We start from the raw sequence: 26,021 nt of genomic DNA, 5'->3' as shown, positions 1-26,021 counted from the left end.
ATACCCATGAGAAAATCTGCTGTGAAAAGGGCTGCTTTTTATATGGGCTTCCTTGCATAATTTTCAAGTGACTTTAAAATGTGTTTATTGCAAAATAAATTGTGTGTGCTCTCCTGTTACTTGTAAGGCACCTGTAGCACTTGTTGCTTGGAAATTCTTAATACTGATACCATTAATAAACTGCCATTGCTGACTCTTTGGGTGAATGGTGGGCACAAATGGAATATGAAGCTTCTTTCTGAATGCTTTTAACCTATGACTTTTGAACTCACAGCTTTCAGCGCAGAAGCAAGTCACAGGGGTGAGCAGCCTGAGGCCCTCAATGTAATTTAGGACTCAAATTCCCATCAGTTATAGGCCAGCAACATATGTACAAATCTAGGTTCAGATTTCTAATCAGCTATGAAGCTCAATGAGTATCACCATCTCTCAGCCTGATGCACCCCACAAGGTTATTGTGAAACCAAAATGGTGTTTCAATTTCTTTGGGGAAAGCGTGGGTTCAAAGCGTAGGAAATATGGTAATTATCATTCAGCGATCTGTAATCTGATGGAATGCAAATACTTCCAATCGCAGGAAGAAGTCTAGCACAGTTGCCTGAGTGGCCTCAGAATTCCCCTTCAGATCTTTCTGCTGAATATAGGCATGCTTGAAGCAAAACTGGCCTTAACAGAACTGGCCTTAACAGAAACTTAAAAACAAGCACCCGGTTATTTGTCATTTGCAGATATTATACAGAACAGGAACAGATTAACTTCCCTCCCACCCACCCCTAGAGGAACATATTAATACATGAGATGTAATACAATTGTAGTCAGAATCACCCTAAAAAAAGAAACAAAGATGTTTGTCCACAGTCTGCAATGTGTTGCTGGTGGCCGATAGCCATGTTCCTTTGTAATAAAGTCAAACCATTATTTTCTAGAAACTGTCTCTTGTTAACAGGAACTCCGAGGGCCCGGCTTACCTGCACACCCTTCTCCACTCTAAGCCCTCAAGCGTTCACCCTGAACAGGCCTAAAGACTTGGATGAAAATGCTCCTACCCTTGACCTCACGGCAAGTCAGGAATGAACTTACTGCCAACTGTGCTCTCTACTGCACAGATCTATCTACTCCCTGGCCAGATCTCTGTACTTCGGCCATTTCCTGCAATTTATATCCCACCTTTCCTCCAGGGAGTTTAAAGTGGTATGCATGGTTCCTCCCTCCCCGTTTTATCCTCAAAACAACCGTGGGAAATAATGCCTGGCTCCAGCAGATCACCCAATGAGCTTCATGGCTGCCCAGGTCCTCATCCAATCCCTACTCTGTTACACCACACAGACTACAGCTGGCATAGGCAAACTCGGCCCTCCAGATGTTTTGGGACTACAAATCCCATCATCCCTAGCTAAGAAGACCAGTGGTCAGGGATGATGGGAGTTGTAGTCTCAAAAAACATCTGGAGGGCCGAGTTTGCCTATGCCTGGACTTAGAGGGATATTAAATTTAAACTACAGCACGGGGGGCATTCCAATGCACTATTATTCTATCATGACGCCTCCCTTTCAAAGCCACGCTGCTTTTTAAAAAATAAGTGTTATCGGAAGATTTCACTCTTCCCCCTTTCCCGCCCCATATGCTTCGAAGTGCCCGCGAGAAAACCTAAGACCAAAACACAGGAATACGACACGCATTCCCTGAAGGAAGCAAGCGGTGCTTGAGGCTTTCCCTTCTTTGTGGGGGAGGTAAACCAAGACTTACAGCGAAATCCCATGCACGTTTACTCAGAAGCAAGCTTCCCGCCCGCCAAGTTCAGTGCACGATCCCATGCAAGTTTACTCACCAACAAGCCCCACGGATTTCAATGGGCCTGGGGAGGGGAGGGTTAGAGCACTGCTTTAAACGGGCGTTTAAGGACGCTGGTGAAAGCTTTGTTTCGTTGCCAGCCGTTTCCTACCTTCCCAGTCTTGTCTTGGCCTCCGATCTGGTTCTGTCGGACGAAGACGACCGGCACCGACGGCTCCATGGCGACTTCCAGGACCGCGACTCTCAGCAGCGGCGCATCTTCTGCAAAGGGGAAGAAAGGAGAAGCACGCCGCGTGCGCGAGGAACGCCTTTTATGACGCTTCGAGCCCGGGGATTTTGGGGGGCGTGGCCTCCCGCCTCCCCAGCCTCGCCAAGTTCCTTGAAGCTCTGCGCTGAGTCAAAGGCAAAGTAAGCATGACTTGCTTTTTTTGTGACTCTCCGCCCCCCCAGGCTTCTTCCTCCTTCCTCCTCATTACGTGCCACGGATCGAACCGGACCGAATTCGCTACGTTCCCTTTTTTTTTGGGGGGGGGGGTAGCGTGGCTCCTCGGCAGCAAGACCCAATGGCTTCAAGTTGCAAGAAAGGAAATTCCGACTAAACATTGGGGGGGGGGGCAGACTTTCTGACAGCTGTTCCGCTGTGGAACAGACTTCCGCGAGAGGTGGTGGATTCTCCTTCCTTGGAGGTTTTTAAACAGAGGTTAGATGGCCATCTGCCATGGATGCTTTAGCTGAGATTCGTGCATTGCAGGGGGTTGGACTAGATGACCCTGCGGGGTCCCTTCCAACTCTTAAGATTCAATTATTCTATTGCGTTCAGCGAGACTGCTTGCTCTTTCTGCTCAGTTCCTGTTCGCCCTGGCTCAGACTGTCCTACACTGCAGACACTTCCTTAAAAATGCTCACATTTCATTGAATGCAAGGATCAGACATCCACTTTCCCTTCCATTCTGAGCAAGGGGCAGATGCAAAGGACTTATCTCTGTCAGCGAATAAAGCAGTGCCTTATATAGGTGCCTTTCCCTCCATTGATGGGAGAGGGTGCCTGTAGCATGTTGTGGTCCTGTCTCTTTTTCTGCTTTTAGATGTGGTATTCGTTTTGTGACTGGTGCCCATGTTACCCTGCCTAGATAGCTCAATTGATTACAGCGTGGTGCTGATAACACCAAGATTGCAGGTTCGATCCCGGTATGGGACAGCTGCATATTCCTGCATTTCAGGGGCTTGAACTACATGATTCTCAAGATCCCTTCCAACTCTACCATTATATGGTTTTCAAAATTCCATATGTGCCCACTGGCTCCAAAAGGATGGCATCTGCTGATTTAAGTGCTTCGACAGGCATTAGCATTGGGGATGGTGTTTAAAAAGGCTGAAAGTTACCAAACAGTTTACATAAAAAGAGTCTGCTGGAACCTTTAATAGATTTATTGTAGTATGCATTTTCATTGACTGAAAGCCCACTTCATCAAATATGTGAGCTTCAGCTGGCAATCAGACAGAGTGACTTTATCATTCTGCATGCCTGAGTTTAGAGGGAAAGATTGAACCTGAAATGTGCAGTCTGTGACATTGTGTGTACAAAGCTCAAATATACACAAGATAAGAACAGCGGCTAATCACAGCAGGAGTAATTAGCAATAATTACTAATTTAGCACGTTTAGTGGACCTTGGTCTGGATTGCATCCTAAGCAAATAGAATAAAACATTCTGATAAAATATAGTTCCGCAATCTCACACTGGAGCCTCTGAAAGTATTTTGTTGAAGGCTCCCAGTGTTCTGGGAAACTGAAATATTCTCCCACTGGTTATTGAATGCCGCCATTTTTTGAATCAGATTTGTGCTCATTTACATCTCAGGACACAAACTGATATACAGGACAAGCCAAAGCAAATGTGTATTCTTTATTTCTCCAAAGTCTCTTCTGTCTTTAAAGCACAAGTATGAAAGCTGTACTAGGGGTATTTTGGAATACTAGCTAGGATCGTGGAATGGATCCATCAGGAACACCACATAGCAGCACCTTTTTGATTAGTACTTGTGCTAGAATTCAGATACTATTGTATGTTTCTCCTCTGGTCCCTGGTGAATAATTCCCATAAAGAACAAGGGGTAAAGTAACACTGCTGTTTTTCCCTTCCCACGCCTATTATTGGATCACTTATATGAGGCCTCAGGCGTCATATAAATCCAAGTTACGTATACTTTGGATCACATTTCACAGAGATAAAAGGAACTTGTTTTCAAGTAACTGTGATCAGAACAAGGGTGCCACACTTCAGGCAGATCAACCAGTTAAGGCCTTATATAAACAAGTTTAATGCCTTCAATAACATTGTCTTAAAGAAGCTTTTAAAGGAACACTTCATTTTCTGCTACCTCCCAGAAATCACAGGACACACATAGACACAGGCAAGACCAAAGACGTTGTGTGGATATTTTTAACGGGCCACTCCCTTTTTGTTCTGGGCTAGCAGCCAGTGGCAGCATGACAAAGCAAAAACACACTTGTTCAATAGCATGGCAGAGATCGAAAGCTGGGATGGAGAATCTTTTTAATCTCGAAGGCCACATTTCACTTTTGGGAAGCTCTCTGAAAAGCGAGATGAGCGCCACACCCCACAGCTACCTTTGACTGGACTTAACCATCCAGGGGTCCTTCACCTTACCTTTTACCTGCAACTGAAACACAGTATGAGGACTCTGTAGTATGAGGTGTATGGGGTATTTTAGGGGTGGGGTCGTACCTTTGGTAGGAGACACATTGTGCTCCTTCTGGGGTAGTTTGTCCACCTTTGGTCCCCACCCTGTACTCAGCTCTCACCTGTGACTCTCAGAAGTTGTCAGCATGTAACAGCAGCCACACCCCGGGAACAGCTTTTACTGGCTGGCTAGAGAGTAGCTAGTGGGGTACCAAACCCTTGGTGAGTTAGGGGCTTCCCCTGCATGTGATTGAGTGTACAAGACCAATAGTGGGTCCAATGGTCAAGCCGGTGGTTTCTGCACATGCTGTAGAGAGAAGTGAGGGGCAGATGGGGTTTGTCAACCTGGAATAGGGAGTCCCATCTAGGAGATGGAAAACTCTAATCGTAAACCTCCGCTGCCTTGCGAAACATCTTTGGGAGAAGAAATGGCTAAGGTGTAAGCCCTACCCAAATCTGGAGTGGGGTCCCTAAGACAGTTGGATACCAACACCTTGTACGCCTCCTCCTGGCAACTCCTGCAGCCAATATGCCAAACATATTGCTCTGCGTTCCTTTGTACCACACCAACGAGGCCAAGGGGAGGGTCTTGTCATCTGGGCAGCCATGATCTCCAGACACATTGCCCAGGCTTGCACCCCTAGATGGTCACTCAAACCACTAACATAGCGGTTTGACTTCACCCCCGGAGGCACACTCCATTGTCTCTTGAGACAGACAGATGCCAACAATGACTCTGAATGTGCATAGAGAGTGGGATTGAATCATGGCCACTTGCCCTTGCTAACCCTGTCATCGTCCGTTTCACCTGCCTCACCACTCACCACATCCCTGGGTACATTCAGCATGTCTGAAAGAGCCATCCTGTCTACAACTGAAGCTAGCAACCCTTGAATAAACGTATCTGTTTGTATGTGCCTTCAGGTGATATCCCAAATGAGGACAGGGGCAGTGTTGGTGGGTAAACTACAGTGCTCAGAATTACTTGAGGGAAAGTATGTGCTTTGAATGTGCTTTAAAGGTACAGTGCATACACAGCCTAAAAGTCACTGTGGGAATTACTTCTTGTAGACATGCCTAGGAATGAGCATTTAGGCTCCCTGGCTGATTAACATAAGACAGGAGGAAAAGACCAACAAAGAGGGAGGGAAACAAGTATCTTGTGAGCTTCGGACAACTGGTTGTGTAACCTATTAAAATGCCATGAGAGAAAAGCAGCTACTACTTAAGTATGAAAATGCAGTCTTTCGTAATCTACCCTGCACCCCTAAATATGCTGATATAGGATGAAGATCTGGATTCTTTGGGTATCGCAAAGAAATAAACAAGAGTAATTGGACTTGTAAATGAAAATTAAGGTATCAGGTAAATGTTGGGGGAGGCATAACTTGGCTGACAATTAGCAAAATTGCTCCGTAGGGGGTTAGCTTAGAAAATAATTATGGTTTGGTTGTTCTACAAATTGATTTTTTGCAATAGTTGTACATTCAAGTCTCTTGTCAAGATACATTCACTGTTGATGGAGACAGGGCACTTCCATTTTGTGGGGGCTGTATTAGGTGCCTGGCAGTGAGTGCACAGGTCAAACACATTGGAACTGTGCCAATTCCCCTGCTAAACCCCGCAAGGCAGACTTTTCATCTCCAATTTTCCTGTGAATCTTTGCAGTGGGTTTTACCAGAGCTTTGGGCTGTTTCCCAGAACATCACAGTTGTTGTGATTAATCAACTAGGACAGTTAAAGTTGATTAACCTTAAATTGATTAGTCCCATGAGTTTTAATTGATGAACTAGTTAGCAGCAGTTTGCATATGACTACTACAACAGCCTTGAAGGAAAAGCACACTTTGTCCTTAGGTGTATTGATACATCAGCAGGAACTATCTTAGAAAGGGCATTCTGTCTTGCACTTCTGCAGTGTGCCTGCCAACTGCAGTTTTTATATGCACAAATTGAAAATAATGTAACATTTAAAATAACCATACAACACAGCAGCCACCCTGTTGCCAGATTAATCAGGTATGTCTGTTCAGTGGAGTGATGAATCAAATGATTAAACTTTGCAGTCCTACAAATTATTCCTTGCCTTCTTGCCAATGGCAAGTAAAAAATTGCCTCTGGGCAAGGACAGGATGCTATACTAAATAATGCAGTAATACTACAAATCACCCAGTAATTGCCTAGGTGTTTCATTCATGCTTATGTTCCCGCCCTTATCCTGGAATTCTGGAGATTAAGATTTGAGAACAGGCTGTCTGCCTCAGCCCTGAGAAACTCCAGATCTTCTTTGCATGAGAAAACTTGCCCACTTCCTCACCTGCTTCTCTCCTGAGACAGTGGATGGGCTAGAGAGAAGCTTCTGCCCTGTCTCCCTGGACAGCATTGAGCCTAGGGCTCAGAATCCAGGACAATAATTATTGCAACACTGGTGTGACTATTATTTCCCAAACAGGCAAAGCCCTAAACTAGGGGTGGGTAAACCTGCACTCCTCCAGACTCCCATCAGTCCCAGCCAGCATGGCCAACAGTCAAAGATGCTGGGAGTGGTTGTCTAGCAACATCCGGAGGGTCACAGGTTCCCCAGCCTTGCTCTGCCCTAAGATGCCTCCTTGGTTGCTCATTCCATAAATGGAGAAACTGCTGCCAGTCTGGCTCCTAGCTAAGGTGGAGGGTATATTAAGCCAAACAGTGCTTGTTTTCAGCAGTGCCAATGTGTGCATTAGATAAACCAGGAAATGCAAAAATTAAGCTGCAGTTACCCATTTTGAAATATTAAACTAATTATCAGTTTTTTTGTGGGGGGAGTGGAATTCAAACACACAGGAGCCAGGAAGTACTAGACAAGGAGGAAAGACAACAAAATGTGCAGGTTGCAATTCAATCGCGTTTTCACCACTACACAATATAGCAAGCAGAGGAAGGAAAATCTGATTCTCAATCAGTTTCTAACATGGGAGCATGTTCAGATATTTTACAGTGGAAGGGGCGCTTTAAGAAAAGTGATTTTAGAACTGCCCTAAAGGGCTGTGGTTTCTTTAATATTTTACTATTAAATACTTCCCTATTTGATTTTACATTAATAGTAAAATAATTTTAAAGGTTCCCTGGCTGTCCTACAACCAGATGTAGATAGGAGAATGCAAGAGTTTTGCGTGGCGCTTTTAAGCTGCCACACCTTTTGCTCTGTCCAAAGTCTCAGCTTCAGCATGACAAAGCAAAGAGAAAGTGCCCTATAATTATCATAGCTAGTCTCTAATAATGTTATATGCATGCATCTACATTCATTCCCTCTGCAGTGCATGACCAAACCTTCCTGTTTTCACTGTAGCTGTTTTCATTATGCTGATAAATTCCTGTTCTTGCTGTCTTTTTGTGGAATCTACCTCCCTTTTATGCTCTGTGCCCCAGTGTTTGTTACACCTTTTTCATACAAGACTGAAGTGCCGAACAGTGCACAGAAGTTTGTCTTTTGACTTAAAAAATCGTTAGAAGTTAGGAAAGTGAAAAGAGCTTGACTCGATTCAGCTATTTGACCTAGATATTCAGGACAGGCAGAGAATGGTTAGTATTTGAAGACAGTGAGATGCAGAAGAGGTGCATAAATAGGTTCAGTCCAGAAAATTATACTTTCCCACTTTGAGAAAGTTGCCACAAAAAGCCTCAACTTCCTGCCTTGAACACTCCTCATATTTTGAACTCATGGGGAGATCGAAAGCATCTGCTTTCGCTTTTAATCTAAACAGAGTTCACCATTGCCAACAGAACTCAGGGAACTGTGGTTTACATACACCATGGTTAATGGGAACAAAATTATAATCAAACCATGGTTTGAGATCCTGGCTTGTTCTCAACAATCCTAGCTTGTTCTCAATAATCCTGGCTTGTTCTCAACAATCACAGTTCCCCAAGTTTGGCCATCACATGGCACTCTAGTTAGCTTAAAAGTGAAAGCTCTTCCTCCTCACAGGACACACACAGAGAGAGAGAGAGAACATATGGTGCTGTCAGTGACAATGCCAATAGCAGCTATAATGAAGAGCAGAGGTAGTGTGCTTGAGTGTGCATTCAGGAGAAGACATACATCATTTTTCTAGAGCAGAAAGGCCAACCTGGAAGTGCCCTCATTATATTCAGTCCAAAATTACCTTTCCGCTCCATGGTCAGTTCTCTTCATAAAAAGCGGAAGCTGACTATGCACAGCTCTTGGAGAGCTGTTTATGGTAATCTTGGGCATGCACACGCCCGTTTCCTGAATTACAGATTGCAGGCAAGTGCAAACCATAGTTTGACCACTTAGACAAGATAAGAAGCCAAGGTTTGTAGTTAAATGAACACTAGGAGTTCCAAAGGAAGGAGGAAGTATATGAGTTTGAGGTGCTCCTGCAACCTTGATTGTTCTCCAGTCCTGTGTTTTGTCTTGCTGCTTGCTCCTGCCTCCTCATCTGTCCTGAGGCCCTAACTTTTATTTTCCCCTTGTTTCTGTCTTCAAATTCGTCCTTTAGCCCTGACTTTCCTCTTTGGTTTTGACTCCTGGCTTTGTTCCTCTACTCTGCTCCCCTAGCGCAACTCTTGGCTCCTGATTTCCTGGCTTATCACAGACCGCTTCCCTGAACAATGTTATTGTTAATTATATGCTAATTAGAGGTTGATTAATTGACAAACAGCACAATTTAGACATAATACATTTGTGATTAGCCTAATTTCGCCTTGATTTAAAAATAATAGGTGCATATGAGGAGAACTGGAAAACTATGTAAGATAAATGAGATACAGATTTTGTATCTTCAGTTTTGTGTTAATGAATAAAATAGCCAGTAGCATCAGCTTCTGTAATTCTTCAGTAACTTTAATTTAGCATCCATACTCTTCACCTACCAAATTCTGCATTACTTTGCATGAAAGCAAACACATTGCCTTCTTACAGAAGCTGCAAGTTTTACTGCTGAAGATCATCACATCGTTTTCATCTCTGAGTGTGTGGGTGATTAACTTCCAGTCTTCAGATAGAAATATTACAAGAAGATTAGATAAGGGCGAGCATGAACATTATTTATGCTCAAACTAGATGGATGAAAATCAATTACTTAAAAAACGAAATAAATTGGAGTTGCAATTGTTTAAAAATAGTAACTATTTCAATAATATGGATATAAGCATATTCTCAGGACAGAAAAACATAATGGAACTCCCACACAGGTGGCAATGAAGGTCACCAACTTGGATGGCTTTGAAAGAGGATTAGACAAATTCATGGAGGAGAATGCCATCAGTGTCTACTAGCTATGATAGCTACCGTAACTCCACCAGAGGCAGATTTAGGGCAGTGGGACTGGTTCTGCCACACTGGGTGCCAAGCCTGGTTTTGTGGGCCCTATTTTATACAAAACCCTTCCAGCAGAGGCCAGACAGGCCCCCTCCATAAGAAACATCCAGCATCTGCAGAAGACTTTTTCTTACACCAGCAGGTGTTTTAACTGAATTCTGTTTTTATCGTTTTATTTTATTTTTTAAAAATAATATTTATTAATTTTCAACAATTTAAACACAACACTACAAAAAAACAAAGAAAAACAATACAACAATACAATACTGTACAAAAAACACTACACAACACTAACACAAACAATTAACAAAACAAAACAAAAACCATTCAAAACACAATCCAATTTCAATATCTTAACTTTCATTCACATGTTTCCACGACCTCCTCACACCTCCCTTTTTGTCTTCCACTTCTATTAATTGTTTCAGCAATTCCTCTCCATCTTCCTCTATTTTCTATCCTATAATTATCTTAACACATTCTAACCTTATTTTTCCCTTTAATACCCCATTAATCTATCTATACCTAATTCCTTATAGCATTTCTACTAAAGCCATATAACTTCATTCCAAGTGTTTTTATCGTTTTAACTCACTTTCAGTTTCATTGCATTCAGTTCCTCCTGTACGCTACTCAGAGGGTATTACAATTAAACGGTATATAAACTGTTGAAAATAAATAAATAACAATAGAGCCTGTCCTTCCTGACCTAAAATGAGACACTGCAATTTAATCTTGCCTGGACTGGCTCTCCTCTGTTGCTGACACCTGGAAACTTTTTGGACGTAGAAGGATTATTTGTGCCTAATCCTGGCTTGTGTGACTTGACTTCCCCTAACATTCTTTTGTGTGTGAGACATGGGGCTTCCTCACAGACTATGCCTGCCAGAGAAGGAGAAGAACGGACATTGTAGTGTGTGTTGGTGACAAAATGATATCAGGTTTAAGAAGGTGCCATGTTTCCCTTAGGGTGGCCACAAACCCCACCATATGACTTGGATGTCCGAAAGCACCATTAATCATAGTCAGGTGAGCTCTTTTGTACAGCCTCACTAATCTCTGCTTCTTTTGCCTTGTACATGATTACAGTCTAGTTTCCATCATGTGTCCAGGGATGCAGTTGCTCAGCTTCAATTAAAGTTAATAGAGATGTTTTTGTCCAACTAAATAAATTGGGTTTTAACCACAAGACATTTGCAAATTACCCAAGCCTAGCAGCAGAACAGCCGCCTCCTAGCAGGCCAGGCCATTTGGGGAAGGGCCACAGCTCGGTGGTAGAGCTTCTGCTCTGTATGCAAAAGGCCTTAGGTTCAATCCCTGATATTTCCAAGTAAGGCTGGGAATGTCCCCTGCCTGAAACCCTAGAGAACTGCTGCCAGTCTGTGTAGACAGTACTGAGCTGGATGGACCAATGGTCTGGTTCTTCCTGTGTCCCTTTGTCCATCTAGCACAGTATTATCTACCCCAGTCTTCCCCAACCTGGTGTCCTCCAAATGTTTTGGACTACAACTCCCATCAGCCCCAGCAGTACGGTTGATAGGAGTTGCAGTCTGAAACAACAGGAGGGAAGAGCCTTTCCTACTATCTGCTGCCTGAATTTTTGCTCTCTTTTTTCCAATTTTATTTTGATTTTCAAAAGTTAATTACATATTCGGTTTCCCCCAATATTTTAAAGAAATGTAAACTTCCTCTCCACCCCTCTGTGGTTTCCTTGTTTCCCCTTATCTTGCTGCATATTATACCTAACTTCCCTCTTCATCCTAACTTAATACTGTATCTAAATTGTTTTACTGCTGGTTGCAGTTCAAATCCTACTTGCGCGTTAAGCAGACTATTGTTACGTTTCTTCAGATACTCCACTGCTTATGGGAATTTCTTTCACAGAATGTTGAACTCAGTGGACTTTGATCTGTTCTTTAAAAAGGGCATCATTTTTGTGCCATGTGAACGGAACAAAGGTCAAAGCTTGTAAGCTCCACTCTTATTCATTAGCTAAGAACAAAATCAAAGCATTGGCAGGACCTCAAAAGCCATTTGGTCCCACCCCCTACTGATGCAGAAAATCCACTACAGAGAACCATATCTTTCTGGAATAATAGAATTGTTGAATTGCATTTGAACCTGTCCCTACAACCAGTTCCTGTGACTCAGGCTATGTACACATTAGTACCTTAAAACACAGCAAAGTGGTTTCCCCTGCTGTCTATTAAAAGTCACATTTGCATGCTGCTTTACACTCTAGAGAGGGCACAGAGATGTCTTCACCCAATGTATTACCAGATTCATTTCCCCATGTTAGTAACTCTTCCCTGCTTCCTGAAACTCCAAGTCACTGCATCTGTCGTCCACACATGCGCTGTCATCTGTGCATGCACAATAGATGTCTCAAATGCACACACACCGCAACTCAACCACAGCTTATAAACTGGACAGAAGCTGGGTTTGAGGAAATGGCAGTGTTTCTCAAGAAACTACAGGCTATATGTGGGTTGTGGCTAACGTCATGTGTACTTGGCTTCAGGCACCAGTGGCAGGAGTATGCTGGAGTCAGAGGAAGTGGGTAATGTGTACACAACCCAAAGTGACACTCCAAGATATGGTCAATGGCAGTTGGGGCCACAGTCGGACAATCAGAGGGCTGTTTCACCAGGTGCCATGAGTATCAGATCAATCTATGTATCAGTTTCATCATGAGAATCTGTCTAGAATTTGGAAATGTAAAGAAAAAGAAGGAACAGTTTATCATATGTGGTGGGAATGTAAGAAAGTAAAAAACTTCTGGGAAATGATATATAATGAGATGAAAAAGTTGTTGAAATATACATTTTTTAAAAAAACCAGAAGCATTTTTACGTGATATTATAGGTGAAGATATTAATAGGCAAGAATGTTAAATTGTTTTTATATGCAACAACAGCGGCAAGAGTTTTGTTAGCCCAGAAATGGAAGCAGGAAGAAATTCCAACAAAAGAAGAATGGCAGACAAAATTAATGGACAGAATTAGATTAAATGATAGGAAGGATTCGAAACCTGCGGGACCAGAGATTCACATAGGATTGGAAGAAATAAATGAACTATTTCAAGAGCAACTGTAATCAACAAATTACGCTAGTAGGACTACAAGAAGTTTTGTAAGGAGAAATATATGAAGTATTGCAAAGTAGAGAAAGAATAGTGACATTAGTTTTGAGAGTTAAATGTAATAGTGGAAGTAAGAAATGTATACTAAGTGAATAGATTGGAAAATTTTCAGATGTGATTGATGGAAGTCAAAAAAATGGTGTAAGAAATGAAAGTATGTTTAATTACTGTTGAAAATGATATGTTGAAAAAATAAAAATTATATTAAATAAATAAAAAATAAATTAAAAAAGAGAATCTGTCTAGAATTTCAACACCTTCTGAAGTTTATGCCAACACTTGTTTAAGACAACCTCTACAGCCGCATTCTGCCCCCTTCTTTTCCATATTCTCATTCCCTTGTCTTTTGTCATCATAAGACAGCATCCAAATAGCAGTGCACATTTGACCTTCTTCCCCAACGCCTAGTGGATGGGGCATCAGGGCAAGCATCAGTCATCACTTCCATTTCCTTCATAGTTGTACACATTTTTATGCCATTAAGTGTCATCAGTCCAAATTTGTCATGTTGTTGTCGCCATTAAAATAATGACCCAAAACTTATTTTCAAGCGCAACCAGCTGCTTAGCCGACATTTTCCATTCCTGCCCTCTAGGCGTACACAGCAATAAGTCACAAGCCTTCAAAAGCGTTTGGCTGCCCTCTGCTATATAAAAGGAGGTCAAAGTTTAAGAGTTACTTTGCCATCAAACAGGGCTGCACCATTAAAAATAATAAAATTAAAGTAGGTGCGTGCAGCACATGTTTTTCATAGGAGGCATGTTGGTCTAAGCACTCAGTAACATAAAGGAGACCTCTTCCTCGTTGTCAGCGCTGACAGCTAGGTTTTGTTCAGTAAAAGTAACTGTCCATAGTGAACATACCACATTTATTTACTTAATGGATTTTAAAACTGCCTTTCAGGATAAATTAAGTTCCAAAGGTGGTTTGCAAATTATAGAGCACAGCAATGACAAAGAAAAAGAAGAAGAAGAAGAAGAAGAAGAGGAGGAGGAGTTTGGATTTGATATCCTGCCTTTCACTCCCTTTAAGGAGTCTTGAATCAGCTAACCATCTCCTTTTCCTTCCTCCCCCACAACAAACACTCTGTGAGGTGAGTGAGGCTGAGAGACTTCAGAGAAGTGTGACTAGCCCAAGGTCACCCAGCCAGCAGCTGCAGGTGGAGGAGCAGGGAAGCAAACCTGGTTCACCAGATTACGAGACTACCGCTCTTAACCACTACACCACACTGGCTCACACATATTGCCACTTTTTGTTGTTGTTACTAAGAATCGTAGTTCAGCCGGCATTCTGCACATGCCCCAGAACTACTTGACTCTTTCAGCTTCACTCTGTGCAATGAGTGCAAGACTACTGTCAACATAACGGAAGAACCAAGCATTGCTTCTGAAGCAGGCAATTTTCACATCATCTGTTTTGCTGCCTGTGGCCAAGAGCAGTTAAAAAGAATAGCTGCCCAACAGTTGCATGGATGAGATCCAGTTTAATTCTCTTTCGCACATTAACCATACCTTGTAGCTTATAGAACTGGGCTACTCACATGGGCAACTCAAGCTGGGGGAAAGAGCCATCTCTTAAGGAGGAACATCTGCTTTGCATCTAGAAGGTTCCATATTCAATCCTCAGTCTCTCCAGGTAGGGCTAGGAGAAAATCCTGCCTGAATCCTGAAGAGTCAGTGCAGAGGCAATAGATAAGACCTAGATAAGACCAGGATAAGGCAGCTTCCTATGTTCCTATTGATTTCGGCCATCGTACCCACAGGGAAATTGCATGGCGTTCACAGCAGCAAAATGTACCTTTCAGATTATGAGCTAAGAGATCTGAGCTCTACACTTGCAAACCGGATTAGATGGTTCTTATAGCTTAGCTACACAACACCACACAGGAAACCCGTGGCAGTTGTGGTCTAAAACATCTGGAGGGCACAAGGTTGTTTGGGTAAGAGATTGACCTCTCTTCCCTTTCCCAGCTTTGCAGCGCTGATCAATTTCATGGTCTCCTACAGCTGCTTAACACCAAGGGTTCTGAACATGGATTATGGGTCTGGCCTTCAACGCAATCACCCCAAGCATAACGTGCAAGGTGGCACCTAGATTTCAAGTAGTCTGTGGCTGACGTCAGTGTTCAATATGAGCTGTAGAGGCATGTCGAGATCACTTTCGTTTAACGTTAAAGCATCTCTAACCTTACTGTGCTCTTAACTGAGCTAACACAGAGACCCTGCTACATACACATATATACACATACATATAGAGAGAATGTGTGTGATTTTGGGGTATTCTCTCCCCTTGGGAAGGCTGAATGTTCTCAGTGCAACAGGTTTCTTGACAGCATCCATATTGCAATGTTTTGAATTAGAACAAAAGAATATTTAATGCAACCTTTCCAACTGCCTTCGCTAATACATCAGCTCTTACTTATCACTTATAAAGAGCAGCTTCCGGCTAATATGAGTGGAAGTCAGGTGGAAAGGACCAGTGGCAAAGTTCTAGGGCAGGGACTGGGGAATCTGCAGCCCTCCAAATGTTACTGGATGTTGCTCACCCCCCTGACCACTGACATTGGTCAATGCCAATATGGTGCAGTGGTGAGAAGCCAGGGTTCAAATCCCTGCCCACCTGGTGACCTTGGGCCAGTCACTGTCTCTCAGACTAGCCTACCTCACAGGGTTGCTGTGAGGATAAAATGGGGTGAGGGAGGGCCATGCCTGCCATCTTCAACTTTTTGGAGGAAAAGAGGGATAGTCATGTAAATAAACTGGCCATGCTTGCTGGGAACTGGAGTCCAGCACCTTCTGGAAGGTTGGAGGGAATCCCTCTTCTATGGCACAGAACAACCTATTGGACTGACGGGTCTTCCATGCCACAACCACATGCCTATTATCCTCCGGGCCAGATCTGTGGCCAGATTTTTCCACCTGCTCCACATCTGTATGTGAACAGCATGGTAGCCTGCCTGTTTTGAGTCAGCTCTGTTGTTTTCCTATAGGCAGCTTTGTTGGGGTGCCCCCTGGCCTTTCCTGCTTTCTGCTTGCCATACCCTGTAATCTAGATGAGCATCACAGGTCACACTCCTCCCTTAGGGAGGCTAAGATGTTAGGAATGTGTGGGTAGATAGCCTCTTGCACATCTATGCCAGATCTAGGTGAATTTTAGTACTAAAGCTACAGTCCTGCTCTAGCACTAAAAGGGAAATTCAGGGGCTGACTCTTGGTGTTTAGCATCTCCACCATTCAGGGCAACTTCCCCCAAAGAATCTGGGAACTGTAGTTTCCCCCTTAAAGAGCTACAATTCCCAGCACTCTTTTCGGGCAGGTGGTCATGTGCTTTAAATGTGTGTTGGAGGTTCTTGTGCATTGTGCGGATCTGTCCTCGTAGCTGGACAAAACTTGGGTCTTCTATCAAGTGCAGATTTCCTGCAATAAATGTACGTAGCTATACTCAAGAGTCCCCGTGTGTTTGTATTCAGGGTAATATAATGTGCTCCCCCAGCAAGGATTGAGCATTCAGTTCAGCTTCTGCCAGTGTTTTAACACCAACAGACTCTCTAGGAGCAGAAGAAGCCCACACCAACTTTCCTGTTGTGACCGAATGGATAGATATTTATCCAGTTATTGTCCCACACATCCAGTAGGCAGGTGGAAGAGAGGTGAAGTCAGGCCAGAGAGTGAGGTCCTATGTACAACAGATGCCTCTGTATAGCCCCATGAAAACAGCTGATCTTCTTAGACCATGTCCAGGTTCCTTCCATCCCCAGTAGTTTATATACTGTTTATCCTTTCCCCACCTGCAGTGCCTGCAGTATTGTGGATTTTCTGGACAATGTTCGGGGGGGGGGTGTCCTATGCAGATTAGCATAATTTGCATAGCATTTTTTCCAGCTTACATTAGAAAATTGACTGATGCCTTGGAGAGTGATCTAATTCCACATGTCTTGTTTTACTCATATTTAGTAAACAAAGTTAAGCGCTTTGAAATTGTAAAGCTTGCCTAATCCTCTGTTTGCAGTTGGCATCCGCTCATTGTTACTAATGAACTTATGAAACAGATTCACACCCCCCCCCCAAAAAAAATTAACAACCTGGGAAATTTCCCGCCCCACATCCCTGCCCATTTGTTCATTAAACTGTCATGTCATGTCTCATGAAGCCTCACAGCCCACAAACCACTAATTGCAGAGTTGCCTCTATTGCAAGGCTAGGGAACCTGCGGCTGTTCAGGTAGTTTTGGACTAGAACTCCCATCATTCTTGACCATTGGCTATGCTGGCTGAGGATGATAGGAATTGTAGTCCAATAGTATCCACAGGGTCAGAGGTTCCCAGTTCCTGCTCTGTTGTAATGCTGTGTGAGAATCCTGTTGTTTTATGGTAAATATTCCTGATGCAAATCGATCTAAGGATCTTATAGATATATTGACAGATGAATTTTCCTCCACAGGCTTTTAACCCCAAACCAGAAGATTGGGTTTGTGACAACACAGCGTAATGCTTTAAGCATTTTCCACCACCATGGTGTACTCCAGGTGTGCTGAACTACAATTCCCATCAGCCCCAGCCAACATGGCCTTCTTGGTTGTGGCCCTGACATCTGGAACTCCCTCCCATGTGCTGTTTGTGAGGCGGAAGCAAATTGTGGCAAATTGTAAAAGCCTCCTGAAGATCCATCTATCTGGCCAATCTTCCAGTGGTTTGTAACCTTCATCTCATCTTCGTGTTTTGTTCTTTCATTGAGTTTTTACTAAATGTTTTATTGACAGTTTCCCTATTTTTAATTGATAGATTTCTTCATATTCTTGTTTGTAATGTGATATAGATTTTTCCTTTTCTCCCATTAATGATCTTAACTATCTTTTATGTGAGCCGCCTAGGGAATTTGCATACTAAACAGAGTATATAAATACTATGCACGAATAAATAATATATATCCTGGTCCCACAAAAAGCTTTCAATGGAAAGCATGAGAGAGAGAGAGAGAGAGAGAGAGAGAGAGAGAGAGAGAGAGAGAATAAAGTCAAAAGATAGTGAAGAGATCCTTTTGATATATATTGCTGCTCTTAATATTTCCACATTTACTTTCACAGACTTCTGGATTCTTGTGCTACCCCATCAAAGCATTTCCTACCTATTTACAGAATGAAGGGATGGGTTAATTAGCACTTGCAAGGCACTTTGAAGGCTATAGCTGCAATCCTGAAGCCACTCTGCTTTGGTCTGTGCTTGCTTTGCAGAATATAATTCTCCATAAGGAATAGGTCTCAAAAGACCCAAAGCACCTATTTCCTTGAGTTCAATGGCACTGCAAACTTTGCAAATAGAGCAAACCTAGGAACCCTGGACTGCAGAGCGGTGAATGTTTTCATAGTTGCAGTTGACAGCTGGAATATACCAACTAAGTCAGGGATGGGGAAGCTCCCCCCCCAGATGTTGTTGGACTCCAAATTCCACCTGCACGGCCAGTGGTGAGAGGTGAGGTAGTCCAACAACACCTGGAAGGCCACAGTTTCCCCACTCCTGAACTTCAGTTCTACTAACCCTAGTTTAGGCCTATAAACTTAGCATTACATGCAAATGCAGCCATATTATAAAATTTCAGGTTTGGATGGAAGAGGGTGAATGGAATCTAGCTCAACACTGTCTAATCTGACTGGCAAAGGATGTCCGGCATCTCAGGCCAGGTTTCGCCCCCGCCCACCTCCTGCTAGGCTGGTCCTTTTAACTGGAGATGGCAGCAACTGAACCAGGGTCCTTCTACATGCTAGCATGTGCTCTACCACTAAGCAATGTTCCATCTCCGTGCCTCTTCCACCTTGAAGCTCACTTGGTGAGACTGAGACACTCACTGCCTCTCAACCAGCCCCACACTATCAAACCAGGTATTTCACCTACATGTAATAAACACAAATCAACACCCTTTTTGGGTTTTTTGTTTTCACTGCCAAGTTTCCTGTGTTGCATGCTACTGGAAGTTTGCAAGTAAAGCTTTTTGTGCTATGGTGATTGAATGCTGGAGAACTGCACCTCTTGAATCTAAGTTAGTGTGGCCGAGCGGTCTAAGGCGCTGGATTTAGGCTCCAGTCTCTCCGGAGGCGTGGGTTCGAATCCCACCGCTGCCAAGTGTCCTTTTCCTTCGCTACGATTTCCAATTTAACGGCACCGCTAATCCTCTGAATTCCAGCCTATCATGCCACTGAGAAATCTTAATGGGGTTTAGAGAGGCTGAGGTCAACACTCATCTCTGCCTTTAGTTCACAAATCCCTGGTGGAATCTAGACACATATAAAAAAAGATGTGAAAATGCTTTTTTAAAAAAAGTTTTGAAAAAAATATATTGAATTTGCCATAGCTCACCATCGCCATCTAGTGTCACATTTGTATAATGCACTTTAAAGGTAAAGGGACCCCTGACTATTAGGTTCGACTCTGGGGCTGCGGTGCTCATCTCACTTTATTGGCCAAGGGAGCCGGCGTCCAGGTTCCGGGTCATGTGGCCAGCATGACTAGGCCGCTTCTGGTGAACCAGAGCAGCACACGGAAACACCATTTACCTTCCCGCCGGAGCAGTACCTATTTATCTACTTGCACTTTGACGTGCTTTCGAACTGCTAGGTTGGCAGGAGCAGGGACCGAGCAACAGGAGCTCACCCGGTTGCGGGGATTTGAACCGCCGACCTTTGGATCAGCAAGTCCTAGGCTCTGTGGTTTAACCCACAGCACCACCCACGTCCCTTATAATGCACTTTACAACACACTTAAAAGTTGTATTTGCAGCTGTATAGCTGAGTCCGCTCTCTTCCCTCAGCTGTCTATCTACATTATGAAGCTAATAAAACTGGCCTACCTCATAGTGTGGTTGTAAGGATTAGGAAGTGATAACAACACAATTATGATTATGATATTTATTTATATCCTGCCTTTTCCCCAGACTGAAACTCAAGGCAGCTAACACAAATTAAAACAACACAGATAAAACACAAAAGCTAAAACCATATAAAAGATAAAAGTGATTGGACATGAAAATCACTTAAAAAGTAATTAAACTATAACAGAATTAAAACAATATGCAAACAAATCTATTAAAATAAATAGTAAAAACTCCACTGCAGTATTAAAAGTGCTTTACCAAACAAACAAACAAACAAACAAACAAGCAGGCAGGTGCCCTTCTGGAGGAACTGGGTCTTATTCCTAAGTAAACTTATGTACGATTGCACTACAAATGCACTACAGTGGTACCTCGGGTTACATACGCTTCAGGTTACATACGCTTCAAGTTACAGACTCCGCTAACCCAGAAATAGTACCTTGGATTAAGAACATTGCTTCAGGATGAGAACAGAAATCGGGCTCCGGCAGCGCAGCAGGAGGAGGAGGCCCCATTAGCTAAAGTGATGCTTCAGGTTAAGAACAGTTTCAGGTTAAGAATGGACCTCCGGAACGAATTAAGTACATATTACCAGTATTACCAACTTCATGCGCTCCAAATCCTAGAATGATAGAGTTGGAAGGGATCTTGAGAATCATGTAGTTCAACCCCCTGAAATGCAGGAATATGCAGCTGTCCCATACAGGGATTGAACCTGCAATCTTGGTGTTATCAGCACCACACTGTAATCAACTGAGCTATCCAGGCAGGATAACATGGGCACCTGTCACAAAACAAATACCACATGTAAAGGCAGAAAAAGAGACAGGACCGCAACATGATCAAACCTGCAACCTTAGACTTATCAGCACCCTGCTCTAACCAAACTGAACTATCCGGGCTCACAACACCCCTCAGCCCCAGCCAGTACATGCTTACGGGGGCTGATGGGGTTTGTCCCCCAAAACATGTGGAAGGCACCGGTTTGGCAAATGCCTGTGGTCTGCAAAACAAGCCACAAACCTAAGTGAAGCACTGCTTTGATTTATCAGCCCCAAGACTTTCAATGGGCGACTTCTTTGGGCTCACTCTTCCTCTCCCTAACTTTGCCTCATGGGGTTGTTGCAGAAGGTAAAAGGGGAGCGGGGAAGGAGGAAAATAACTTTTTATGTTACACCCAGTGCTTTAGGACAATATTTTTTTAAAAAAATAATAATAAACTGATTAACAGCTTTTTAAAAAATCTCTTAAGTGGTGGACGATGTACAAAAAAAATAAATATTACTGAAACAGAAATAAAGAGGTCAGGTTTAAAAAAATGAATGAAGTTGAATGCCAACAAAACACACCCACACTAACCAATAAAATATTAGTAAAATGATAACCAATAAAAAATCTAAATGGGAAAGGATGCTAAGTGAACCCGGAATATCCCTTCCGTCACTCCGAACTAAGAGCAAGAAGAAGTCTAGGCTTTACCCACCTGGGGCGGGCGGGGCTTTTGCCCTGGGGTCGCGGCTGGCGGTGCCCGCGGGCGCCTGGCGAACCACTTTGCCCTTCCTCACGGAGCTGCCCATGACGCCCCAGCACTCGCAGCGCCCCCTGCTGGCCGTTGGGCGCAAACGCCGCCGGGAACCCAGCGGGCGCAGCTGGCGGGGCGCGTATTGAGGTCTCTCTCTCGTCTCTCCCTTCGTGCGAGCAGCAGGAACGGAGCCTCCGAGGGAAGCGGGGCCGCTGCAGCCTTGCAGCCTTTCGGGAGTTTCGCGCTGCCAAGAAGGAGCTACCTCGCCTCCTCTGCCATCGTGCCGGTTGCGATGGCAATCGGATGCCAAACAAATGAATGAAATCCCGGACTAGGGAAGGGAAGGTGCGACCCCTGCTGGCCTAAGCGGCTCATGCTACTATTTCGACAAGGGAAATTTACTCCAGACTCTCGGTGTTTTGTGGGAGGGAATCAGAACCAGAGCTGCAAACCAGAACTTTAGGTTTCCTCATTTTGAAGCGCGGAGCGCATTAAAAGAGGCTCTGTCACACCAGGACAACAAATTCTGTTAAGCAAACAACCCTTACGTCTTGTGGTTTGGGAAGTGATGAGGAAATACATTTAAAAAATGGAATCAACAAATGACTAAAAAGATGTGCAAACTTCCCACAAACAGATCAGGATGTTTTATATCTGGTCTTCATTGAGCTTTGTTATTCTTTTTTCTTTATGGTGGTTAGTGGTCTAAACCACTGAGCCTCTTGGGCTTGCCGATCAGAAGGTTGACGGTTCAAATCAGCATGACAGGGTGAGCTCTTGTCACTCTGTCCCAGCTTCTGCCAACCTAGCAGTTTGAAAGCACACCAGTGCAAGTAGATAAACAGGTACCACGGCGGTGGGAAGGTAAACGGCGTTTCTGTGCGCTCTGGTTTCTGTCATGGTGTCCCATAAATGGTTTAGTCATGCTGTCCACATGACCCAGAAGCTGTCTGCAGACAAATACCGGCTCCCTCGGCCTGAAGTGGGATGAGTGCCGCAACCCCATAGTCGCCTTTGACTGGAATTAACTGTCCAGGGTTCCTTTATCTTTTACCTTTTTACAGCAACCAGCATCCATCTTGAAAGCCCAGTTCCAACATCATGCAGAATGGACCTCCTCTGAAGATGGCATCTGCAAGATGCCCTCGTTAGAGTTATGTGAGTGGAATTCCCTGATTTGGATCATGGGCACAGTATGAACCAATAAGCTCTCCATACCAAGAAAGAGTTCCAAAATTTCACTGCAAACTGTCTTTAAACTTGTTACAAAATGTACAAATTGACACATTGCTCTTAAACAACCAGCAAAAACAACCAGCAATGCAGTCCAGTTTTCTTAAAGTTCTTACTTGCTGATATAGGCCAATAACTATTCTCTCTCTGGTCCAGAGAGAGAATCAGATAAGCTAGTTGTTTCTTCAATATGCTGGCAGCTTCTGAGACTCACCCACTACTTCTGGGGATGAATAATCCATGAACAAAAACACTCACAACCCCTTGTTGCGGCTTTAACTGCAAAAGCACTTTTTGGTACTTGTTGCAGTTTTCTGCAAAACAGTCATTCTGAAAATGCAAACATCCAATAAGTTTCATACACAGTGCATGCAAACAGCATTTTATGCACATTAAACACCTATCTTTTACAGCTCTGTCCTGCAGAGCATAATGATTGGTTGCATATTGTTGTGGGGAAAATACCCACCCAGGGTTTGTTGCCGGCTGAGTCTATCTAATCTGCCACCATGACTGGCTTGATCAACCAAAACAAAATTTTATTTCTTACTCAAGTATGAAAGGTACAGAGCTAGGAATCAGGAAAACTACTTAAAATGCTAGACTCTCATGGCAAATTAAAGAACACTTTTGTACCACTTTACAAATGAGTCGAGGAATACTGCTGCAGGCAGGCAGATTAAAAAAAAAATTCTCACCAGTCCACAAACTGCCTTAGGCACTTTCTCAAAGCCAGGCAGATACAGACGCAAATCACTCTTCTTTGTTCCATGAACTGCTGTGGGCAGGATTCCTGCATTGCAAGGGGTTGGGATAGATGACCCTCGGGGTCCCTTCCAACAATTATTTGATTCTGTCCCCTTTTCAATGTATTTTTGATCTTAATTATTTCATGTTGGTCTGGTCAGCAGCTAATTAATCTTTGTTTATGTCTTAAGCATGCATTCTCTGCATGATCGCCTCAGAATGGAATCTCTCTGATTTTTGCTTACAACAGTATATGTTGTAATCAGGTGCATAAAGTGTTGGCTGGCATGTCTGTATTTACTTCATTTATGAATGGCTTCCAATGAAACAAATGGGGATAGAATAGGACAATCCAACTTTTAATACCAAGTGGGCCTCCAGAGTGCTTCAACACAGAACCTACCGGCCACACTGAATTAGATTTCCATAGTGTAAAATAAGCACCGTATTTTTCGCTCTGTAAGACGCACCAGACCATAAGATGCACCTAGTTTTTGGAGGAGGAAAACAAGAAAAAAAATATTCTGAATCTCAGAAGCCAGAACAGCAAGAGGGATCGCTGCGCAGTGAAAGCAGCAATCCCTTTTGCTGTTCTGGCTTCTGGAATAGCTGTGCAGCCTGCATTCGCTCCATAAGATGCACACACTTCTCCCCTTACTTTTTAGGAGGGAAAAAGTGAGTCTTATAGAGCAAAAAATACGGTATTCGCAATCTATTTAATATTATTTAATATACACAATTCATGGCCCTTGTGGTCTCTTCCAATTCTATGATTCTATGATTCTATGATTCTATGTTTAATTAAATAAATATAATTAAATACAGTTAGGATATTTAATTATTAAACAAATTTAATACACAAACAGATGTATGCACATTCATTAACAATGCATGACAGATTTATTTATTTTTTAAGGTTTTAAGATCTCCTTTCTGGAATGTTGCCAAGGGTCTCCAAAAAAGGCTTCCTGCGGGTTGCCTGTGGGCCACAGGCCACAGGCTGTACCACCGTGGTATAGAAGATTTTAAAAATCTCTAAACAATGAGATTGAAGAGGCAAGTGATTGCAAAACGTAGTCTGCAGCAATTCAATTACAGCTTAAACATGTGCAAAATAAGCACAGTAACTTCACAATAGCACTAATAATAAGTGATAACACAATCAACTGAATCCATCTTCTCCATCTAAGCCCCACCCCACCCCACCCCAATCAAATGCTGAAGGGAGATAAGTATTTTGATGATTCTCCTTTCCTGCCCAAGGGCTCATAAGCCCTCCCAAGCACATTTTGGGACAAGAACATAAGAAGAGCCTGCCGGATCGGGCCAATGACCCATCTAATCCAGCACCCTGTTCTCGGTGGCCAACTGATTCCTGTGGGAGACCCACAAGCAGGATCTGACCGAGAAAAGCACCCTTGCAGTTTCCAGCAGCTGGTATTCAGAAGCATTATGGACACAGACCATGGAGGCAGTATATAGCCATTGCGGCCAGTAGCATACCTAGGGGTTGGCAAGGCAAGGTTGGTCCCTCCACAAAAACTGTGCCTCTCCACATCAATCCATCTCCTTGCCAAGGGCACAAGTGGGGTGGCAGCGCTACACCTCTGCTAGCATAGGAGCCAACTCCTAGGGCCCGAGGTCCCTTTGGCCCCACATTAAATAGTTGAGGGGACTGCCCCCCCAGGTTGATGGGCATTGCATTCAAAAACTGTGTGTGCACCATGTCATGTGATTGATTATGCATGGCGGAGGGCCCGCCCCCCAATATTTCATTCAAGTTGGCACCCCTGTGCTACTAGCCATTGATAGTGTTATCTTCCATGAATTTGCCCAGTCAAAGCCCTCCAAAGCCGATAAGACTTTCGAGGTGCCACCACAAGGCGGCAGATCTCCCCATATCGTATCTTCTTTCTCCCCTCCATTTCCTCAACCTTAAGGCTGCCACATGAAGACTCTCATTTTAAATACTCCTACTTTATGTTGGCTTCTATTTGTGGACACAGGGCCGGATTTAGGTTTGATGAGGCCCTAAGCTACTGAAGGTAATGGGGCCCTTTATATGTCCAGCTGTCCTTTGTCAACAACAAATTTTCAATGTTCTTTTGTGTTGAATATTTGGTATATGGTAATTTATGGACCTAATAGGTATCTAAAGCCATTTGAACATGCTGCCATGCAACAAGTCCATGCAGAATGTAGGCACCCTAAATATAGAAATGAGCAAACCAGTGATATTTTAGGGAGCAGGCTAGCAGGCGACATCATAGGAGCCTAAACAACACCAAACACTGTTGCTGTATGTAGGTTTTGTTTTATTTGTTTTTTATCTTATATTTTGGAAATGTTGTTTTTCTTTAATTTTTTTGGAGCCCCCAAGAGAGTGGGGCCCTAAGCTATAGCTTGTTTAGCTTATACGTAAATCTGGCACTGATTTTACCCCTGAAAATGAGGACGTGTCCTGGTAAAAAAAGAAAAGAAAAAAGAGGACACATGGTAATTCTTTTGTCCCTGGCGGGGAGGGGGGAGACGCCATTTCAGGGGGGGGGTCCGCCTCAGGTGCCCAAATATCTTGAGCCGGCCTTGAGTTCTGACAGGAAAACAGGACTCTTCAGACGAGCCCGCGCGCGCGCCCGTGTGTGAGCGCGCGCCGCCGTCACCGCTTGTGACCGTCGAGTTGTTGGTTTGATAGTTTAT

The 26,021-nt window shown here is 43.5% G+C and overlaps 1 protein-coding gene and 1 long non-coding RNA gene across 4 annotated transcripts in view; one reads left to right on the top strand and one right to left on the bottom strand.

Moving 5' to 3' along the window:
- Positions 1-2,096, bottom strand: part of TXNRD1 (thioredoxin reductase 1) — a 30,469-nt gene extending 28,373 nt beyond the window's left edge. The window contains exon 1 of the mRNA XM_081211311.1: positions 1,943-2,096. Coding sequence (XP_081067437.1) covers positions 1,943-2,011 — 69 coding nt within the window. The 5' untranslated portion in view covers positions 2,012-2,096. The remainder of the gene's footprint in view (positions 1-1,942) is intronic.
- Positions 2,097-2,112: 16 nt separating this feature from the next.
- LOC308596406 lies at positions 2,113-17,954 on the top strand. Of its 3 annotated transcripts, none has more exons than XR_014012515.1 (3): positions 2,113-2,199; positions 10,787-10,846; positions 17,399-17,954. It is a non-coding gene; the product is annotated as an uncharacterized lncRNA (long non-coding RNA). The 3 variants fall into 3 exon arrangements; XR_014012516.1 differs by lacking the exon at positions 17,399-17,954 and adding an exon at positions 12,735-13,207 and having other exon boundaries at positions 2,120-2,199; XR_014012517.1 differs by lacking the exon at positions 17,399-17,954 and adding an exon at positions 12,339-12,722 and having other exon boundaries at positions 2,120-2,199.
- Positions 17,955-26,021: the final 8,067 nt, after the last annotated feature.

This window comes from Podarcis bocagei (genome assembly GCF_964188305.1).
Source record: "Podarcis bocagei genome assembly, chromosome: 10".
In the NCBI taxonomy this organism is placed as follows: Eukaryota; Metazoa; Chordata; class Lepidosauria; order Squamata; family Lacertidae; genus Podarcis; species Podarcis bocagei.
The sequence above is the reverse complement of the archived record's forward strand: the minus strand, read 5'-3'. Positions and strand labels throughout refer to the sequence as shown.